Source organism: Poecilia reticulata, chromosome 7 (genome assembly GCF_904066995.2).
Source record: "Poecilia reticulata chromosome 7, P_reticulata-male-v2, whole genome shotgun sequence".
Classification (NCBI taxonomy): domain Eukaryota; kingdom Metazoa; phylum Chordata; class Actinopteri; order Cyprinodontiformes; family Poeciliidae; genus Poecilia; species Poecilia reticulata.
In genome coordinates this window covers 12,653,424-12,670,646 of record NC_088836.1, presented here as the reverse complement: position 1 = coordinate 12,670,646, position 17,223 = coordinate 12,653,424, and the positions used below count along the sequence as shown (strand labels likewise).

General features: G+C 40.2%; 1 protein-coding gene across 2 annotated transcripts in view; it reads left to right on the top strand.

The window, feature by feature from the left end:
- LOC103481161 (TOX high mobility group box family member 2-like) overlaps nt 1-17,223 on the top strand; it is a 101,016-nt gene that overhangs the window by 40,929 nt on the left and 42,864 nt on the right. Inside the window, exons 3-4 of one of the 2 annotated variants that reach the window (XM_008436460.3) lie at nt 268-345; nt 13,491-13,550. In XM_008436460.3, the coding sequence (XP_008434682.1) occupies nt 268-345; nt 13,491-13,550 (138 nt within the window). The remainder of the gene's footprint in view (nt 1-267; nt 346-13,490; nt 13,551-17,223) is intronic. The other variant, XM_008436461.3, reaches the window with a different exon arrangement.

Below are 17,223 nucleotides of genomic sequence, written 5' to 3'. Positions count from 1 at the left end.
CTCAATTTTTCCCTTCGCAAAGCCCTGCGTTGAGTCACCGTGTAAGTCTCGTGTCATTACTCCTCCCCCAGCATTCATTTGCTGGGAATGACAGTAGAGAAAAGCAACAGGCAGAATGGAGGAGGAAAAGGAGGAGGAGGAGGGAAGGGTTCTTAACAAATTCCCTGCTTGTACCTTGCAAAACTAAAGCCCACGCATCTTGTTTCCTTCCCTACTTTTGTCCTTTCTTTCTCTTCCTTTACCTGCTGTCTGTCTTTCTGACCACAGGCCCAGTACAGTGTTAGGCTCCGCACAGCCCCCCCTTCAGGCATCAACCCATCTAGGAAAAGACTGGCCATTGCTATGGTGAGATATGTTAGCTGAAGCCCCTGTATTATTATTATTATTTTTTTTACTACAAGCCTACAAACAGAGACAATGGGGAGATATATTATTGTTATAACTTGCTGTGGGAAATTAGAGCTGCTTAGGGTAAAAAATAGCTCTCAGCATGACGTGCCATTTCTTGCTTATAAAAAAGCAATAGACCAGGTTTTCAAGATCTTTGACCTTATGTAGAAGACGAATTTTGAGAACACTTGGTATGAAGAGAACATCTCATTGCTCATCATGGCAACTTTGAAAAACCTGATAAACTTAAAGGTGTTTAGACTAGTCGTCAATTCACAGAATTGGCCCCAAAGTCTAATTCGTCTACAACCCCTACACATTTAAGTGCATAAAATGTTTTAGTTAGATGTTTTGTATCCAACACGGCTTCATCCAAAAGGCAGAAACCACTAAAACAGTGCAGGTTATTTTGTGCCTATTTTATTATAAACGTTTTATATCCAGCTGAATTTTCTTATGTTCTTGTCTTGTTCTTGATTTTGGATAAGAGTTCCTATCCAAAATCATGAATGTCTGATATTTTCAAGCACCATTATTATATTTCACAACAAAAGTGCAAAATAATATCTTGAATACTTTTTTTTTTTACTCTGACACCACATATATTTTTAGGCAGTTGTTTTACAGGAATTTACAGACGTTGTCAGAAGTGTGTAATTACAGAAACATAATGTGTGAAAACATGCAAAATGCAAAAAAAAAGAAAAAAAAAGAAACATCTCTGCAGTTGTTACAGTAAAAACTCTTTTTAGAGATAGAAGAAAGTACAGTTTAAATCATTTAGATGAAATCTTTTCTACTTTTTACTTACTAAATGATCTTTAATCAACTAAAATCACGGTCTTTTGAAATGAGATTTACCCTCCAGGCAAAAGTTACTGACTCTGGCCTTCTTGGTGTAACCAAAGAAATTCTCTATTAATCAGTCTTGGGGTAATTCTCCTGTTTTTTATGCCATATATTAGCAGTTTTAATTAATATGAGTCAAACAAAAAGAAAATGCCTTTTATGTGAATGACTGTTTAATACACCTGTGCTTATGCATGGCCTGGTTTTCAGTGGGCTGCAATTTGCATTCAAAACAGTTCAAAGCAAGGTGTGTGACTTTAAATTTGAATGAAAACAAAATGAAACCAATGGTTCCATTTAATGGAAAATCCAGGTCACTCAGTCTTCTGTCTTTGCTCCTTTTTTGGGGGCCATCATGTCAAGACTGTATAATGCTATGGATGCTTTATTGGAACTGAAAAGGATTCTCTTATCTTTTACATCTCAAGTTCTTTTGTTTATATGGTGCAGAATCAAATTGTGTATTTAATTCTAGTTATTCTTACAGTTGTTTGATTGTAAGAAAATGCGTACTAAACCAACAGTTCAGATGTGCCTTAGGGTAACACATAGACTTGTATAATCTTAAATTAAGGAAGTCCAAAAGCACAAATGATCTTGTTAAGAAGTAAATTCTTCATCACCTTTTTACATAACTCACAAAAGCTTGGAATGGCATTGTCCTTGAACACAGGCTGTTTGTCAATTTATTTCCTGAACTCTTCTGTGAACCTAAGCATTCTGCTCTCTTTAAATACAATTTACTTTGAAGTGCATGACATTTAAGAGACTGATTCGGCTGAAAAAATTTCAAATTAAACCGTTTTATCTTCTTTCCTCTGATACATCACTTTATTTATGATATATATTTTTTTGTTTATGTACGTACTGGAAGGGTTTCGGTTTCCCACTTGACTCATCTTCTTGCTTTGCATAATCTTTTGCATTGGTCAAATTTCTCTGACTGTTGCTATGTTGTAGCAACAACATGTTTGTTGTTGTTCTAGCGACGTTCTTCCTGGTAAAACATTGGTTTTGTGGGTATTATATTGTTGTTTAAAGTATGTCAACAAAGGTTTCCAATAATGTATGTACTGTGATGTGTGGTATCTTTAGTCAATTTGTTTCAGAATAAGGTGTTATGAAGTTGCTTCTCTGTGATTTTTAAACATCCTATTTGTAAAGCAACTTCATAAATTTTCATAGCCACTTTTTACACTGTACGGTTATTTTGTGTTAGCTTCAGAGCTGTAGGATTAAGTTATTTGTTGTCTTACCCAAACTCTTTTTTTTCTATGCCATCTGCTTAGATTGAAGACTAGTTGGCATCTTTGGAGATAGACTGATGCATTTACTTGGCACTAAATGGTTTATTATTGTCAAAGCTTTCAAACTTTGACATTTACTTTTCATGCTTTGCTTTTGTACGTTTTATTTATTGTGTATCGCACCAGATTGCAATAAGACATTCTATTATATGCTGAAGGAAACCAGCCGTTTTTTTTTCTTCTTCTTTTTCCTTTTCCTGTTGTAGTTATCTGATGGTTGCGGTGAACAAAAGCAAATGGCTGGGGTAACGTGACGTTCACTGTGCCCTTTAATCTTTTCTCATCGCTGTTTATCCCAGCCAGTTAAAAGTGGCTCATGCGCTCTCAGATATCTCAGAAACTGTATTTTCTTACAGTTCTTGAAGTACACATCCGGGTGTTTCCACACCATGCTTTGTCAGGTAGAGCTGCGACACTAAAGTTGTTAAGCTTAGCACCGCAGCACCTGCTGGGCCCATTTGCTAATTGCTTTTGGTGCTGATTTGGTTGTTGCCAACGAAGCTCATCCAGCACCACGAGGGTCCTTGAAGGCCACCACAGCAGGATGATGGAGGCCATGCGGGTTGCACTTTGGTTTTGACTTATTCCTTTCTTCGACACCTTTGCGCAAGTGCTCACACGTGGCTCACTCAATGGCTGTGTCCTCTTTTGCACTCTGCCTCAGTTGCTGCAGAGGCAAACTGTTGTCACAGATGACGCACTACGCAACATGCGCTTCGAGACGCAGCAGTCATGTCTTAAACGACAAGTGAAAATCCATTTGGTGTTGGTCGATCGCCTTAAAAGTTGCTGAGACAGAAACAGTCTAAAAGCTCAACATTTTTGCATTAGCGTTCACGCTGACTTTACAAAAGCAAATTATTTAAATCTGCTCCTGGGATTCTTCTGTTGTCTTCAAGAGCTTGCGGAAGTTTAACGTTCTTCCGTTGTGATATTTTTCTTTTACAGATTTATTTGACTTCAGTCAGTCAGCCTTTCCTGCGGGGCCAATTATAGGTATCAACCAAACTTTAAAAAGTTAAGATTTCAAGACCTTTACATTTTCCGTCAGATTTTTTATGAAATTTAATCTTCTTTCACCAAACATTTCTGCCATGAACCAAAGACGAGCCCCTTCTGAGCTCCTCCGGGCAATTCATCAATTGCAAGTGGGAAGAGCAATTTCCCACACAGCTGTGATTTTTCAGCGATGAAGCCAGCAGTGCAGGAAGGTTTCGTGTGACTTTGACATCAGCAGTATGCTTAAATTAGCATACTATTCGCTTCAAAAACAATAAAGGGGATTTCTGGATCTTGCTAACGCTATTAGATTGTGCACCTGGCTGGTCGCACAAACCTTACGTCATCACTATATCTGTCCCTCAACCCAGCCATCTCCTATACCAGTCAGCCAACTCAGGTCTGTGACTGCCTTCCTGACTCAGGGACATAACAAAGTCTGGCCGGCTTCTACCACCTTCATTACAAAACGCATAAAGACAGCAAAGTGTGTTTGATGAAATGGATCTCATAGTCCTTTTAACAAGTTTAAAAAATAATAATAATTAATACTGCAATGAGCTTTCTCCTGCGGTAAACCAACATTTTGCTTTGAGTAGGCCAAAAAATGCTCCTGTTTTTCCTCTGATTTAGGACAACATACGTTTGGCTGTTTGGAAATGTTTCCAGATGCATGAAATACAGACAGAATACAGAACTACTATAGCCATCTGAACAAACACACTTCTTCAGACCAAAAACAACCAATCAGAGGCCGGAGGAAGGTCTTTGTGCTGCCAATCAATGCTGGTGAATGTAATAATGGAGGAGAAACAATTTACCTTTACAGAAAAACGGCTTATCTGCCTTCATTGGTGGCCATGCTAACTAGCCTAAGCATTCACAACTTTCTCTGCTAGCTACAGCTTAGCAGAGAACAAGTTGGGAAACAGGAGAGGGACGAGCAGCGCCACACAAAATTGTGATTGACAGTGGTCACTGCCTCCTGGCTCTGATTGGTTGTTTCTTGTTGGCACTAAGAGCATTGGGAAAAGGCACATTATGATAAATTGCATACTGATCTGTGCATGTTTATGAATGTGAGTCTAGTAAAACATGAATTATCCTGAGAAGTGAAATCCTCACTTTTATTTATATTCGGGTTTAACATTTTGATTTGCTTTAGAAGACTTTAATAATAAAATAAAATACAAGTTGTCTAATAACCATGCACACTCTGTATTATGATTCAATGACTTAAAACGTACATTACTTCTTATGACAGGGCCATTGAAATGCGAGGCAAACATGCAATAGTCTGACAGTGTTATTTACTAAACTTACTTCAATTTTTCCCGAATCTTTGGTTTCTCAAAAATTATATCTGACTTCTTTTTTTGTTTTACACCATATTCTAAAGCTGTCAAAAAAGGAAAATGAAATTAGAAAATCTCTTCACAGTCTAACAGCCACTGACTTGTATGTGCAGATAAACTGTCATCCGTTTAGATTTCTATCCTTCTGTGAACCGTTGTAAACCCGAGTTCAAGGTGGAAACAAAGCCTTTTTTTGGCAACCCACATGCCCCACACTCCCACCTTGCACTACCTCTCCATATTCTCAATCTCCACTCTCATCTCTTTTCATCTCTGTTTCTGGCTGTTGGCTCTGTTTTGTGGTTGTTCCAGCACCTCAACAGCAAAGTGGATAAATGGGAGCCTTAACTTTTTTTTTCTTCTTTGCTGCACATCCCAAGGCATAGGTGAAACCGGAAGTGGTAGCAAAACCTTTTTTTAGTTCACCTCAGTATGTTGCTTTCGCCTTGGAGGTGATGAGTGGATTGGTCCATACAGGGATTGGTTTTCATATTTTCTGTGAATTTTGAACTAAATGAGGCAGTTTTGTTTCTTTTGAACTCGCACTGAGTGCAGCTCTCTGGTGACTTTCAGCAACATTCCATGTTTCATAAGATAACTGTTGTTCACCTGTGTCTAATTAAACAGCAGAATATAATTTTAACAGTTCTCTAGGAAAAATACAATCTTTTAATTATTTTTGAAAGGTATTTCAAACTTTGAAACTTTGTGTAGAAAAGCTCACAAAGTCGAGAACCAACCAAGGACCAACATCCTCTCTGCTTGCTAGATACAAAATAAGTTAAGAATTTGAACAAAATCTCACCAAAGTGTTTTGGTTTAATTCACTGCTTAATATGTGTAAAATGACTGCTGAAGTCTCCATGTAGATCCTTGTTAAATAAATATTATTTTCTTCTTCTTTAAAAAAAAAAAAAGATAATAATAATAGGTTTTATACTTGCTGTTACATCAATAGCCCATTTGGGACACAAATAAAATCTGAATTTGAATCTGAATCTAGCACCTCTCATTAGTCGTCATCATACTAATGCAGCTCATGCCATACATAAAAAATCTTTAAAAAATAAAGCGAACAACTGAAATTTCTCCAGTTTTCTCTAGTTTTTCATGTGCAACATCTCAATTGCCTTTGAATGTCAGGTTTTTCTCCATGTCGGTGCATTTTCAGCTAGCAGCTGTAGCTGTGTGCGCACCACATTTAGATTTAAGGAGGGAGCTGCAGCGCCCAGCACTGTCTCTATGTAACTGTTCCTTTACTGTGTGTTGCATAGTAAAAGGTTGAAAACTAACTTGGGTAATTAAGAAAACGTCACATTATTTCAACCGGCAAAATCCACTTATATTCCTTGTACCGTCGAACGCAAACAGTCCCATATTTCAGAGCGAGTTCTTGATGTCTGCTAGTGTGGTTGTAACAGACACTCCAGCACCGTGTACAAATCTTCAATTTAAAAATGGAAGTGCAACCGAGCAAATAAAGATGAAAGCTTACTTCAAGTTCTGCCAGCATTGCTTTTACCAATAAGTCTATCCAGATCGCATTATGCTGGTACTACTGAGGGGCGGTGACTTCTGAAATGTTGTCATTGATCAGCTTGTATGTCATCATAGACCTTGTCTTTGATTTCTGTTTGTTGAGGTTTTGTCTCATTAAGGATTGACAAAATGTCGATATCAGTGAAACATTAGAAGAGAGATTGTGTATTGCTGTTCTACGTTCTTGTGCAGATCCATCAGTTGCTTTCACCCCTTTTTTACTTTAGCTTCATCTACTTGCTTTCATGCAGTAAGAGGGCACTTTGCACGCGGTGTTGTTGTTAATGTTATTAAAATGAGCATGCAACTGTGTTGAAGTTTTAAATGATTCGATCTGATTTTACCCAGTTACTAATGTTTGTCTGTGATGTATGTAATGAGCTAGCCCAATGAAGCATGCGCTGTTAACAACCCTATGGGGAGTAGGGCCACAACATTTTTTTTTTTTACCAGCAGTAAAATGTGTTATACATTCCTCTCATTCCAGCTTTAATTGTTCCGTATTTGGAAGCGTTCCCAACACGGACTGAATGCCTTCGTTCAATTCCTCCCCTAGCCATTGCCAAACTACGACCTTGTACAGGCAGATTTTAATTCTAATAAAATTTATATCACCTTTTCACAACTCCCCCTTCTGTTTGCTGATTGGCTGAGTTGAGAAATCCAGCTCAATGGGAGAAATCTCAGACGGCGGACTGAAGAGAGACGGTCATGGCCAGGTTGGTAGATCATGAAAAAGATTGCTACATGAACGGCAGCTAGTTAAGGGTGCAGATTTTGTTCCGCTAATAAACATAAAGTGTGCAGTGTAAATGTGCTCGACTTTGTATTCATATAATGCCAAATACTCCACATAACCTGTCCTTTTAAGAGGTCCCTGTGGAATTCAACTTCAAATCATACAGTGTTCCTAAAATCAGAAACTTTCCACCCTGGCTCTATGCTTCAGATCGACAAAATCCATTAAATTCCACCTCAAAGATGCAAACTTTTCCCTCTATGAACACAACCTGTTTTATTTGGGGTTTTTTTTTATTTTGCATATGAAAATGAATCATGCAGCTGATAAAGTGGGGCCACATGAGTTATTTGATGTTGGTACAATAGATGTGACCCCAGTGGTGCTGCAGCTGTGCGCGCACAAGTAGTGTGACTTCAGCGTGAACACAGTTGTGTGTGCAGGATCAAGCTCTCACACCCAGGAAGAGGCCCTGTTTCCCTTATCTAACGACAACAGAGCATGTGTCGCCATGGCCACCGGCTGTGCTTTTTATGGGCTTTGTGCGTGTGTGTGTGTGTGTGTGTATGCGCGTGTTTTGAGTCCCTGTGTATATGTTTGTGCCATGTTCATTGTTTGCCCATGTTCATTGTTTGCTTGGGGCGTGGTGCAATACCAGATTTGTTACTGTAGCCTCTCTACTCTCTGTCTTTTTCTGCACACTTCCCATGCAACTGTGAGAAGTTCTTGTTTTTCATTCCTTCTTTTTCTCTTTCTTTGTTTCCCTGTTTCTTTCTTTCTTTTCTCCTCATACTTTCCATATTGTCTTTTTATTTTCCTTCGCTGCTGTTGTTAGGTGTGCGTGCGTGTGCATGTGCGTGTGCGTGTGTGTGTGTGTGTGTGTGTGTGTGTGTGTGTGTGTGTGTTGGTGTCTCTGCCTCCTCATCCTCCTCTGGCTTTGAACCAGAAGTGACAAGTTGGGCAACATCAAAATTCGGTGGCACACATTGTCTCAGGTTGGGGTTTGTTAGGTCGCTCCTACAGCTTAATTGAACAGAGGGCTGAAGGGGAAAGAGTGAGATGTGAAGAGAGAAATGAAGAGAATAGGGAGAAAGATGAGGAAGAAGGGTGCTCAAACAGGCATACATATTGCATGAGCCCCCACCTCCTCCTCCTCCGCCACCACCACACCCCTTCTCTTCACAGAATGGCTGTGTACTGTTCTGGGTTTATTAATTCTGCTCGGCAAGAGAATTATTTTTAGTGACTTGGTGTGCTGGCAAAGGCTTTTAAAGTCACACCTAGTACATATTCTGCTTATAGATTTTCTCTTATTAATTCAAAAGTTCAGAAAGTTGGTTGAGGTTGCTTTTTGGTGTGATCGTGTTTTGTTGTTGTTGCTGACATTTTTTCTTTTTTTTTCTAGCGCGTCGTCCAAAATCCGCTTAAGTGTTAATTGGATAAAAACTAAAATTATTAGTTGTTGCACCTCGTCATGTAGGTTGTAAGATTCAGTTGTAATTTCCTGTGATTATTTTCAGAGAGTAACTCGTGGTGGTATGCTGAAGATACGTACATTGCTGGGGGAAAAACAAATAAGGATTTGTTGTAAATTCCTGCTTTTATGTTTTTTTGTGTTACATTTAAATGTTTCAGATAATCAGATAAATATTAAAAACAAAGATAACTTGAGTAAGTACAAAAAGCTACTAAAACTTTAACTTTATTAATGTTGACATTTAGTGTAGAAGAAGCTTACACTTGAAAGAAAAGTAATTCTTTGTGGAGTAGATTCATTTTGCAAATACTAGCTACACAAATTCCAAATTTGTAACAATTTACCTGCACTTTAGAAAATACTGGTTATTTTGTTGTTTGTTGATGATATTTTTCTCTATTATTTTATAATATATCACTTTAAATTTACTGGTGTATCCGATAAAGATCTGTGAAATAACAAAATTTTTTTAAATCAGCATGCTTAGGCAAGTGTCTATCTACTTCCAAGTAGCTATTGGTCAGTTTGTTGATTGGTGAAGACGTCAATTTACAAAAGAATTAAATGGCATGTTCTCTGGTCTTTCCCGGACATTTTCAAGTGTATAAAGTGTGAGTGTAAACCTGGAGTTTAGGGGGGCGTGACCAGCAGCAGCAGCTCATTTGCATAAAAGGGAAACAGCTCATTCTGAAAGGAGCTCAAAACAGCCAGAAATGACAGGAGAAATCCAGATATCTGAGTATAATGAAAAAATATTAATCAGCATGGTTTTTTTAACAGCCATAGATCTACCCTAACTTGTTCAAGGAAGTATAGCAGGTCACCTTTAGCAACAAATATCAAGTTGCTAAACTTTGTTCCTCATATAAGTAGACATATGCGATTTGTGTTTGGATTTATTTTTTTTTTCAAACAATCAGGCCCATCTAGGTAAAGCGTTTTTCCTCGTCTTTGGTTTGACATGATTTTTCTCGGTACTGACTAAGTAGTTGCGGCATTATGCCACAAGCAGTTGATCTTCACCCCCCCTTCCACCTCCTCACAAACAGATGTTGCCTAGAAGGCTTAGTGGGGAGCTTATATAAATTGTCCATCAATCAGAGGCAGTCTTCAGTGGAGCCACCAATCCTGTCATCATCAGTCTTACAGAGGACTCCTAGATGAAAGGATCCCAGCCTTATATTGCTCCATTAGAACTGTGTAAATATTACATGCTTTCCCTGGATGTGCTAGTTAGCATTACTTCCACCTTGTGGCTTCATTATTTTTGAAACACTCAGCTTTGTCGATGATTGCGAGGCATGACCCAGTTTTGTGACTCGCTATCTCTTTTTTTTTTTCCCCTTTTCACTTCTCTTGCTCATTTTCCTCATTCTCATTTCCCTCTCACACTGAATTTGTCCTTTTTGTCATTTATTCATCGTGTCTCTCCACTTACTGCCTCTGCATTGCCTTCATTCTTTCAGCTTGCATCTGTGTTACTCTCATCCTCTCTCCCTCTCATCTATGCATTCTTTATTTCACAATTTGTCTCTCTTCCACAGCCTATTATTATTTTTTTCTCTCTCTGCTCCCCCCTCCACCCGTCCCTCTCCCCGTTCTCCTCTTCTTCCTCTACCCTTCTTCTTCATGTTTTCTCATTTCTCTCCACCAGCACCACGTGTGTCACGGATTGAAACATCGCAAGCAGTGGTCCCTGCTGAACAATTACCATGCAAAGCAATCCAAATAGAGATGTTTGCCGAAAACAACATGTGTGTAATTACTGCTTAATGAGGCCCTTGTCTCAGGCAGAATGCCCAATTAAGCTGCCGATGAGAAAGCGATGCCAAGCCCTGCTGAAGAAAAAGAGACGAGTGAAGGGGAAAAAAAGGGGGGGGTCTGGAGAGGGGGATATGGGGTGTGTGATGGAGAAGTACAACTGGGAAGGTTGTAGCGCAGAGAGAAAGGTGGAGATGATGGGAACATAGCAACAAAGAGTGAAAAGTGAGGGATAGAAGTAAGACAGTAAAAGAAAAATGGAAATAAGTGGAACACCAAAAAAAAAAAAAAGGAAAGAGTAAAAGATATTCCCCAGCCCACATGGAGTAATGGCTGAGCTGATAGCACTGAGCCAGCAGTAAATTGGCATTTTAAATGGAAGAGTGAGAAAGTGCAAAGCAGCGTTGTTCAGAGAAAGGAGCATAAGGGAAAGGGCTTTACATTGCAATATATAAGCAGCCATGTTGAAGCACAAAATGGCTGACCTTTTTCCGGGGCCGTTTTGGCCTTTCTGACGATCGCCGCATTGCCTGGTGTCGGCGACGAAATTGATCATCCTCCCCGGTTCATTTCCTCCCTTTGAGCACCGAAAGAATTCACTTTGCAAGAATTAACTCCAACGAAAGCTCCGCCGGGCGTTGAGGGGGTTAAAAACGACATTGTTCGGCCACTCTCTTTCAATCGCTTTCCACCTGAGAGAATCTTTAACAGGCTCTCTAAGTGGCTTTGCGTCATATTAAAGTGGAGTTTAATGGAATAAAATGGCTCAGTTAGAAGAGAACAAGAGGCCTGTCGTGTGATGGGTTAGGGGGAAGAGTTTATTGCAGATATGTGAGCTGGGTCAAGATTGTTTGACCCTCTCTCTGCAGGTTAGTCAGATGATAAACACTCCCGTGCTTGATTAAGCAGCCGGCTGGATCTGCAGCACAATTAGTCAGCATTCAGCTTTAGCAAACACAGGGCGCTCGCTCACTGCGTTCAGATTGAATCCTCTGAATGGGAGTGTGGCTTAAGTGTGACTTGCACGCAGCTCCTGACTCGATTTCATGTTTGCATATGTAGATGAATGTAAATGTAATCATTAAATTAGTCATGTGAATCCTCACTTGGGTCTTTTTTTAATGCATGCGTCGTTAACCAATCGTTGCCACAAGGCAAGTCCTCGTCCTACCCAACCTTTCATCTGTAGTGACGTACAGTAATTTCTCTTTCTCACCACTCACATGCTCGTTCACCTACTTCAGCCCTTTCCTGCCTTCCAGCAGAGATATTAGATTTCCCCTCCCCGAAGGAATTCAGCTCATTTCCGTCCATTAGGCTACCTATTTGGCCATTGTTTTGAGCAGGTACATCTTACGATCCATTTGTATGCTCTCCTATCCGGCGTTTGTTTACCTTTCAGGTCGTCGGTAACTTTCTCCTTAGCAAAAAACGGACCACCAGCAAAATGAGAAGGGCCCCTCCGTGTATTTAAATCCGAGGAATGTGACATGGAATGCTGTCTGGTTTGATCATGTTTCTGCTGCTGTCAGTTTATGAGTTTCTTTTTAGTGCTTGACATTGAAATGACTGACTTCAGTCAACAAATAGAGATGTTGATTGTATTTGACAAGCTTAATTTTTGCAGGTTTTCACAGTTCCAGACAGAGGTCTAAATAGATCCAAGATGTGCGTGAAAGCATTCATTTGGGTATTTTATTGACGCTTGTGAACCATTCTTTATTATTAGTTGATTAACTGTCTGATAGATAGCCTGTGGTTTCTTTGCTTTCATATTGTTGAGGATCTTCTCCAATCCACAGTCAAAGTCGTCCCTACAGACTAAAATACTACCCCACCACTAATAATATCTGTCCCTCAATGAGTTTGAAGGAAACCACAAACTTTCGGTTGCCATCAGTAAGATCCTGGCATAATTTTGGCTGCATACTCGACCATTCATCTTTTCAGAAATGGAGGAGCTCTTTTAATTTGATTGACTCGTTTTTAAGCACACGCTTTAAGTCTCCAATATGATTGAAGTCATGGCAATTACAGCAGGTCGATGTTAGTCTGCTTTATCTGTTCTAAAACCAACATTGATGTGTGATTTGGATACTTGCCCACATTGCAACCGTCTTTCCATCGAGTTGAGTTAAAGGTAGTTCACTTTTTTCCATTACGCCCATCATTTTCTGTACTTGCAAGAGTGAAACAGACCCACAGCATGATGCGACTACCACCATGCCTTACTGCTGGTTCTGAGTAGTTATATTGAAAGCCTCACTTGTGTACTCTTTGTTCCCAAGCAGTTCGATCCTTCTCTTATTTGCCCACAGAACTATCTGCTGCAAAGTTCAGGCAGCCTTTACCGTGTTGATTTTATTTCTTAAAAAAGAAAAAGGTCTGTTTAATTTTTTTCTCTCCAGCAATTGTGACACATTTCAAACTAATCTCTTTTCCAGCGATTTAGTTTGGTAGAGAGAGCAGAGCTAGCATGGTGCACTCTGCTGTTGACCCTGTGTTGTTTCACTGCACCCTCGCCGGTCGGGAGTCATTTGTTGTTACGCGAGCCCTAACCCCATGTCAAGGAGCGTTTTGGCACCTGCAGCAAGTGATCCTTCATTGCCTGATTAGCTCCAGTTAGAAGACACAGCATGCCTTCACTTCACAGCGCGCGCACACACACACGCACACACACGCGCGCGTGCGCTCATACACAAAGCACACCCTCGAAGACAGCAAGCGCACACTTCTGGATGCAGTCATAGATTCATTCACACTCGTTCTCTTTTCTCACACACGCAGCAGAGCCTACAGGGAAAAGCCCATCTCTCGTCACCACGCTTATGTAGCCTAATTACCGGCCCGCTGACGAACAGTAATTGCCCGTGCTGCCATGCCACCACGAGGTTTAACCAAAGTGACAAAGTCATTAGTCTCACACTTGAGGCCACCCGTAAAGAGCTTTAGAGCTTTTCCTCTTTGTACCTCCTCCCCAGGCACCCATCGTCTTTTTTTATTTTTATTTATTTTTTTCCGGAAATCTCGTTTCACATACGATGTTTATTTATCCTTTGTGTTTCTGTTCACAGTTTGATGCTGACAACATGTATATGAATGACAGCAACCAAGAGTTTCGGTCGCCAAATCAGGTAAGACAGCCCACATGTTTCACACTTCCTGAACCTTTAGATTTTATTGGGATTTAACACTAAAGGACAGATATTAGGAAAATGATAAATGTTTTTCCAATTTAGATTTTCATTTGTTCTGATTCAGCAAAATCCAAATGTCTTCGAAGACCGCTTGTGTGTAATTTATTTTCAGTATAAATGTGTTCTTTGAAGGCCTCTGAGATTTTTTTTTAGATAACATTACAGAATAAACAGTATCATGAAGATCAAGGAATAGGCAAAGTTGCTTTTTAATTTCAAAGCTCAAGCATCTCACAGAGCACTGGTCATCCAGCATGCCTGTCCACCTAAACTGACAGACAAGCATCCTCCACAAAATATTCACATTTTGATTATTTTTAACCGAAGCACATTTTCCAGTTCTAAACATAAAGTAGTTTATCCAAATGAACCTGACATTACCGGTGACAAGTCCCACTAAAGTCACAGTGCAAATGTTGACCATTCTGAGATTATTGAGGCCCTGGCACTGTTTCAGTCCCATGGTCAGTGATTTAGACACAGCCTCTGCTCTGAGTGCTCCCAGCTGGTAGATGGGAACACATGCCAGGACATATGGCAGAATTTGGACCTCGAAGATTTGTTGATCCAGCGGCTCGGCCTTCTTGTTCCGACAAAGCACGACGAAGGTGGGGCCTTCGTGTCAATTAGCGCCTTGCCAAATAACTCAAAGCGGCAGCGGACGAAGCCCCAGGGCCAAGGACAGCGCGACCCGCGCATGCAGTGACTATCTGTTTCTCACAAACACACAATTACAGTAATAGGAAGTGACATAATCTGAGAGACAAAGAGCATTTTTACTCTCGGTGATGGATTCTCTCACCATGACGCTTAATGCGGCTGTCCATGGTCATAAGTTGTAATTCTGTCATAAATCACTGAGTTCATCGACACTGAAACAAACATGTTCTCTGACTTTTTCTGTGTGCGTTACGATTTTGAGATACCTTCCTATAAACGTCTCACTCATTGCAACTGTAACTACAGAGAAGTTTTCTGTACATGTAGCCTGTATCAAAGCCAGGGCAATATGTAAGAATTAAAAAAGCAGCAGCATGGACTCATACCAAAAGCTAATAGGTTTTTCTGACCATGGCTCACCTCTACACCCATTGCTTTTGTGGAAGACTGAGTGCTGCAATAAATGCGGAGACAAGATTTATTAAAAAACTTCCTGCAAGCAGCTCTTTGAACAATCTTAACTCGAGAAGCCCTCCACCCTTCTTTTTCCTCCTTTTTTCTTTAAATTTGTGTTACTAGCCCATTAAAAGGAATTTAATTACAACCGTAACTCGGAAAGTGCTTTCAAACAAGCCTTTGAAGACGTTGGGAGCAGCCAAAATGTCCTCACTGTACAAAAATGTGCTTACTCACATGATGTAAAATTTAAATTAGACCCTGCAAAAAACAGACGAACAAAAAGCATATGGATGTGGGCCTCACCGCAAACACATCAACACTCATAAACCTCCACCGACTAAGACACACACACACATGCACAATCAAAAAGAGAGTTCAATAAACACACACATGTGCTTTCATCCTATAGGATTGTATATTTCTTTGATGTTGGGATTGCGGGACTTTAACAAAGGGTCGAGCGGGGAGCTCTAGCAGCTTATTGTCTGCTTACAGCTCACATCACAAGACCATAAAGTCAGTTGTTGTTTGCCACATTTCCTCGTCTGCCCCAATTATGTCACCGCTCGCGCATACGTGTGCGTGCTAATTGGGATAAATGTCCAGCTTTGTAGTTCTGTTGGCGCTGCGGTCATGCGTCAATCACCAGCGCCCACTCCAGGTTTGCAGTGTTGTGTCAACAAATACCTTCTTAGTGGATAAGGCAATTTGGGCTTTTCAAAACATGTCAGCTGCAGTTGATGCTCTTGTCAGCGCTGTCAAATAGGAGCTTACACACAAAACCTGGGAAACACTGAGTTCATTGTTGGGCGTCTCCATCTTCAACAGAGTGTCTTTAATTTCAAATTTTATAGCAGGATACAGTCGCACCCTCATTGGTGTAATACTAATAATATTTTTAAAATAGCCTTTTTTTCTTTTTTTTTTTTTTTTTTTGACAGAAACATTTTCCAGCTGGAATTAGTTGATTTTTCTCCTCTTTCTGACTATCTTAATGTGCTACGTTGCTCAGCTTCTGAGAAAATAAACAGAAGTAAAAGGCTCACAAGGGGGGAACCTAAACATCGCTCTGCCCAGCGACTCTCTCCGGCTCATTCTGGGGCATCCCAAGGCTTTCAGCAGCAAAAACAGATAGAGTCACTTCACTGAGTGTCCTCCCGATGGGACTTAAAAAGGAAGGCATCAGGAAGGCGTCCAAACTTAACTGACCTGGTTTGGATCTGAGAGACCTGTGGTTCTACTCGGAGCTCACTCGCATGTGTTAGAACATAGATAAACCAGACATTTCACACCTTTTTCTTTGTGGCTCAGCTGCTTCTGTACCATGATACCAGTTCCCACGTTGCAGCAGATAAACTGCAATGGGTGACACTGGCAGGAGTTCATCCTGTCATCAGTGGGTTGCTGCTCTTACACTTAGTACAACCACACTTTCCACTTAATGCGTAGAGCAAAAAATAAAGTCTCATTCCAAAACCTAGTGACTTGGTTGAAAAACATTTCGAGAGCTTCTTTCTAACTACAAAACAGTATTTGGGCCAAGAATGATGACACTGGTCTTGCTTTGGTCATTTAGAGGGAAGATGCCACACTGTTCAACAACCAGTTAGCTCCTCCTTTCCAACACCCTGGAGTTAGTTTCCTCTTGCAAGGCTAATTTAGTTTGAAGTCTGGCAAATAAATAACTTCACCTTTTTTTCTTCCAAATTTAGAGCCATGGCTCTCACCTGCCACTCCACAAGTGCAACACACTAGTTATCCCCCAGAATGATCCAAATGGTTGAACAAACGATATGTTCAAACACAGTTCATGCATATAATATGTGCGTTTTCTTTATGCTTCATATATAATATTATCATTTGCTGTGATACGATTAAGTTTTTTCTGATTGCATGTATTAAATGTTCAGTGGTTTGTTATGGAGATCCAGGAACCTCTAATCTAGTCTCCCCTCCCCATGTTTTTGTTTTTTTTTCTGCATGACTGTGGTAAAAAAACCCAAAAAAACTAAAAACAACTTTATTCCTTAGATCATAGGGCAATGCTCACAATTACTGTACTGCTGCACAGGTCAAGCATATTTTTGAACGAAAGAGGCCATATGCTTTATTGCATATTTTAACAGTGTGGTCAGATACCGAGTCGAGCCCGTACATGATGTGTGCCTGTGAAAACGGTGCATGTAGCCAGAACAGAGTCTCCTTTGTTTGCATGTCTGGGGTCTTCTACAGCAAATGCACTGAGGTAGCAGTCTGACACAGCCAGAAGATTACATTACACATAACATCTCTAGGCTTTTAAAAAAGAGCAAACCGCTAATCAGAAACAGCCTTAAAGGGGCTGTTCGCTGTATGCTTGAATGCAGCCCATCCATTCAAACAAGATGGGCTTTTTTTTTTTTTCCTTGCTTAAAATATTGCATGTTTTCTTTAGAAAACATTCATGCGAGCTGCACATATGGAGCTGTGGGGCAGTTTGATGATGCTAATG